The 4,960-nt window shown below is 54.7% G+C and overlaps 1 protein-coding gene across 1 annotated transcript; it reads left to right on the forward strand.

Moving 5' to 3' along the window:
- The first annotated feature begins 1,054 nt into the window (after positions 1-1,054).
- HMGN2 (high mobility group nucleosomal binding domain 2) lies at positions 1,055-4,699 on the forward strand. The gene is made up of 6 exons (XM_065697960.1): positions 1,055-1,438; positions 2,157-2,201; positions 2,561-2,590; positions 2,906-2,956; positions 3,305-3,400; positions 3,805-4,699. The coding sequence occupies exons 1-6, from the start codon at positions 1,424-1,426 to the stop codon at positions 3,838-3,840; spliced, it is 273 nt and encodes a 90-aa protein (XP_065554032.1). The 5' UTR covers positions 1,055-1,423; the 3' UTR covers positions 3,841-4,699.
- Positions 4,700-4,960: the final 261 nt, after the last annotated feature.

Consider the following 4,960-nt stretch of genomic DNA (forward strand, 5'->3'; position numbering starts at 1 on the left):
GGGGAGACTGAGCTGAGCTCTTAGGCACAAGCTCTTCCCTGGGAAGGTGCTGAGGTGCTGGCACAGGGTGCCCAGAGAAGCTGTGGCTGCCCCATCCCTGGCAGCGCTCAAGGCCAGGTTGGACACAGGGGCTTGGAGCAAGCTGCTCCAGTGGAAGGGGTCCCTGCCCATGGCACGGTGTGGAGCTGGATGAGCTTTGAGGTCCCTTCAACGCAGACCGGTCTGGTTCTATGCAAGAGAGCCACAGACTTACTTCAGGGAGAATTTAACTCCCCTAATTCACGTCTGCATGGTGAAAACGTGAAAAGTCAGCACAGCCTTTGGGGTCTGATAAAGCCTGAGCGGTAACAGGGAGTGCAGAGAGCTCCTTGGGCCGGGTTTCTGGCGAGGTTCCATTAAGAGGTGAGAAGTTTGGGCACGGTGTGTATCTTGTATCCGGACTTGCAGCAAATGGCTGTGCCCGTGTCCCAGTGTGGGACAGGGCCCCTTTGGGAAGGAGCCCAGCTCTACAAGTGAGCGTGAGTGCAGGCCCCTCTTTCAAGTGTTTTAATGTCATTTCCCTGCATTTCGACTCTTTCTGCCCCTTCCAGCGCCGCCGCCGCCTCCCCCGGCTCCTGGTCACCAATCCCCATCCCCGTTATTTCGCAGGAGAAGCGCTCCGGGCCCTGCAGAGCCCGCTGGGGGCCCGGGCCGCGCCCGCGGCGGTGCTGAACGAACAGCTCCGCTGCGCTGCGCTGCGCTGCGCTCCCCCCGCCGCGGACGGGTCGCAGCTCCCCGCGGAGGAGGAGGACAGCGGGGGGGGGAGGGGGGGGGGTGCGCGGTGTGTGTGGGGACCCCTCCCCCCGCTCGCAGGCACCGTCCCGTTCCCACTGCCGCTTTTTGCCTTTTCCTCCTTATTTTTGCCTGCCCCCCCCCCCCCTTCACCCCCAGCGTTTTCCCGCCCGCGGGAAGCGGGGAGGGGGCGCGCTCCCCCCACCCCCTTCTCCCTCCATCATCTTCTCCCCTCCCCGCCTGGCCCCACCCCACGTGACCCCGGCTGTCCAATGGGCGCGCGGGGCGGTGGGGATCCGGCTGGAACCGGTTGGGCCGCGTCCGGCTCTATATAAAACTTTATAAACAGGCGCTCCGCAATCCGCGGGGTCGGTCGGGCGCCAGCGGAGCCCCCGCCGGGAGCAGCGCCGCACCGCGCCCCGCCGCACCGAGCCCCGCCGCACCGCCCGCTCCTTCCCCTTCCCCGCTGCTGCCCCCTTCACTTCCCTTCCCCCGCTCCTCGCCGCCGCCGCCCCGCACCGAGCGCGCCCGGCCCCCCCCCCCCCCCCTTTTCCCCACCTCTCCGCCCTTCCTCCGCCTTCTCCCTCCGCCCCCTTCACGCCGCGCTCCGCTCTCCCTCACACACACACACACAACACGCCCGCACGGAGCCATGCCGAAGAGAAAGGTACGTGGCGCCGCCGGGCCCCTCAGCGCCGTAGGGGCCTGCAGTCCCGGTGCCCCCCCTCCCCCCTCACCTTGCGTTCGCCGCTAGCGCCTGTGGGGGGGGGGGGGGCGGGACTACGCGCTCCCCCCCCCCACTCCTCCTTTCCCGTTCCCCCCCCTCCGTTCGGGGCGGTAACGGGTGTGAGGCCGCAACGGGCTCGCGGTGGGGGCGGGGCGGCGAGGAGACCGTTACCGGCCGCGCCTTGGGGGGGGGCTTAACGGGAGGTGGGGGGGGGGGGGGGGGGAGGGGAGCGGCGCCGGCCCGATCCGGTTGGTTTTGGCGGGAGGTCGGAGTGAGGGGATGGGGGGGAGGGAGGGAAAGGGCGGGAAGCGCCGCGCTGCTTTGCCGCCAAAACCGCCGCCCCGCGGGGGCAGCTGTGGGCGGGAGCGGGGCCTCCCTGAGGGGGCAGCGCCGCTTCCCCGCCGGCCCCCGCCCCGCCGCGGGCTGGGTCGCGGAGGGGCCTCCCCCCGGCCTCCAGCCCCTCCCCGGATCCCGGGGCCTGGCACCTTCCGGGAGCGGGGGGGGGGGGGGGGGTGGGGGGGGGGGGTGGGAGGAGGTGGGGGGTTGGGGGAACAACGTTTCCTTTTGGGATGGGGAGGGTTAAAAATCGCGGCCGGCGCGGGGCTGGGGACTGAGGGTGCGTCCCCCGAACTTGCCGGTACTTCTGTTCCCCTCCTAGGCTGAAGGAGATACCAAGGGCGATAAGGCCAAAGTTAAGGATGAGGTAAGAAGTTCCAATATTGGAGGAAAGTTGGATCATGAGGTGTTTGCATTGGAGAGAAGTTGAACTTTGTGGAAAGAAAGAAGTGGGGAGCAGGGGGAGGCTTGGTCTTGATGGAGTCCGATTCTTCAAAGGATTAACTCTTGTTTTAGCCTTGGCCATGAAAAGATCTACTTTATTGCTGTCAGCTGGTAGCAGGGCTTCAACTGGAGCAGTCTCCCTGTTCCTTGAGAGCAGGGGGCAAAAAGGGAACTAAAAACTTGAATCTGGGATTTTACTACTTTGAAATGAAAGTTCCTGTCTAAGTTCTTAGGAGCTCATATTCCACCACATTAAATGCAGTCATTTTCCTTTTCAAACAGCCACAACGGAGATCAGCGAGGTTATCTGCTGTGAGTATTCTCTTGTTGAGCAGAGATGCCCCGACATCGAGCAGGTTTAAGCTCGGTGTTAGGTACTGCATCTGTGTGCGGTATTCTGGAGAGACGCGTTGTTCAGTTGAAAGAAAGTTACTGGCTTAACAAATTGCCCCATTGTGTGGTGCTGTGGGAGCAGGAGAATAATGGACAAACCAAGTAAGTGCTTCAAGTTCAAGTGTTTTGATTTGCTTTCCTATTGCTAAGCTATTGGGGTTGAGTGTTTAAAGCCAGGTAGTGGGTGTCTCTTAAAATAACTTGGCTAATCCAAGGGGTGTTTCTCACTTACAGAAGCCCGCTCCTCCCAAGCCAGAGCCTAAACCTAAAAAGGCAGCTCCAAAGGTAAGTTGTTACGGCAGTGATTGTTGAGAGATAAATGCATTACGAGGGTTAGATTAGTCCAATAATAACTAACAAAACAACAGTATATGTGGTGATGGAATTGAGCTGCATCGTCACTACTAGAGACTTGCACTGAAAACTTTGGAATTTTACAAAATTGGTGTTAAAAATACCAAAGGGAAGACTCTTTGCAGTTGTTCACAGTCTTTTAAACGCACACACAGTCGTGTGTTGTGTTCTCTTGTCATGCCAACATCCAGGGTTGGGTTTTACCATGGTAGTTCTTGGACTCTTGTGTCTCAGTGCCCGTCAGTAAGTGTAATAACATACCTCATCTTCCATTTACAGAAGAGTGAGAAGTTGCCCAAGGGAAAGAAGGGGAAGGGTGATGCTGGAAAGGAGGGAAATAACCCTGCAGAAAATGGAGATGCCAAAACAGACCAGGTATAACAGCGGGTCTGGCAGCGGGTCTCACATCAGCTGTCATACGCAGGCAGGTCTTGGCTTGCGCTAACAAATTATCACTTGATCATTTGGACCTGTTGCTTCTGACACTTAACATCACATCTACAGGTGGGGGTGTTGCTTGAATCTTAAAGAGTTAAAGTTGTCCATTTGCCAGTTGAAGCTGCCACATGAAAATGACTGTTCTGCCTTGCTCTGAACTGCTGTAATAAAGCAACTCCATGTTGCCTTTTAGGGTGCCTGGAATGTTAGATTTCACGTTGTTAAAAATCAGTGGTGACAGATATGATTTCGTCTGTCCACAAGATTGCTCTTTAGAGGAGTAAGTCACCAGCAGTTGGTGCGGGTGCACAGTGTATTGACTGGTTCCCTTTCTCTTCCAGGCACAGAAAGCCGAAGGTGCTGGTGAAGCCAAGTAAAATGTGTGAATTTTTGATAACTGTGTACTTCTGGTGACTGTACAGTTTGAAATACTATTTTTTATCAAGTTTTATAACAATGCAGAATTTTGTTTTACTTTTTTTTAAGCTATGTTGTTAGCACACAGACCGCTTCGTTGTTGTGTTGGGGGGGGGGCAGTGGGGACAAATGTCACTTAGTCTATTTCTCAGAACCTAAATTTTAATAAGAAAAGTTATCCCCGTCTCCCAGTTTTTTGGAAGAAGAGCTCTTCCTGAATAGAGGAGGAAGAGATCCCTTCATGCTGCACATGTGTTAAGCTCTGTGAAGTGCATCCGAGTGAACATCAAAGCTCCCAAGATGCCCGTTGCTCACTTCCGAACGGCAGTTTGTAGATCTCTTTATGTTCCCTTTTGGTGTCTACGTTGTTTGCCCAGATCCATCGCTCCGAAACAACGGCAGAACCGGAATTTTGGGACTTGCCATCCAGTGTGTGTTGTCAGGGTGTCCAGTTCGGGGTACAACAGCTCTGCCGGGAGCTGCGCTTCCTCTTTTGTATTGTGGATCTTCAGATTAAGAAACCTGCTTTTTCAGTTTTGTTTTCCTCTCAAAGTCAGGGTAGGTTTGTGAAGAGTTGTTAAACAACATGCTAAATGTGAAAGTGTCCACCCTCACTCTAAACTTTTCTCTCTACCAAGTATGAAATGAAGATTCTTCGGTTTTATAGCAACTTTTACGTTCTGGTAGTCCATGGAGGGAGGGGAATTTGACAGTTGTTGTAAAATGTTGCAGATTGTAGCCCATGTCCTGCCTAAATTACCATGATTGTTTATGAAAAGTACCTTTAATAAAGCTGGATACGGTTTGGCTTGGACTGTTCTCAATGCCTTTCTAATTCCTCTTTGCTTTTATTTCATCTCTGATGTGGTTAACATCAGAAGAATACTTACTGTGTACGTGGTTGTACTTACGCAATGTTTTGCTAATGGCCAATAATTTGTTTTAGGCATCTTTAATTCAGATAATTAATTTGCGCTTAAGTGAAAGGCAGCATTTTCCTTACTGAAACACAAGATAGCTGTAGGATGTTTTGAGACTTACTGGGAGGCCCAGAACGGAGCTCATAAGTGAATCTACCAA

Source organism: Lathamus discolor, chromosome 18, assembly GCF_037157495.1.
Source record: "Lathamus discolor isolate bLatDis1 chromosome 18, bLatDis1.hap1, whole genome shotgun sequence".
Classification (NCBI taxonomy): Eukaryota; Metazoa; Chordata; class Aves; order Psittaciformes; family Psittacidae; genus Lathamus; species Lathamus discolor.

Excerpts from the sequence above, each read along its gene's own strand:
- HMGN2 (XM_065697960.1), top strand. Across the intron at positions 2,202-2,560 it reads AGGCCAAAGTTAAGGATGAG|CCACAACGGAGATCAGCGAG; the intron begins GTAAGAAGTTCC and ends CTTTTCAAACAG. Across the intron at positions 2,957-3,304 it reads CTAAAAAGGCAGCTCCAAAG|AAGAGTGAGAAGTTGCCCAA; the intron begins GTAAGTTGTTAC and ends TTCCATTTACAG.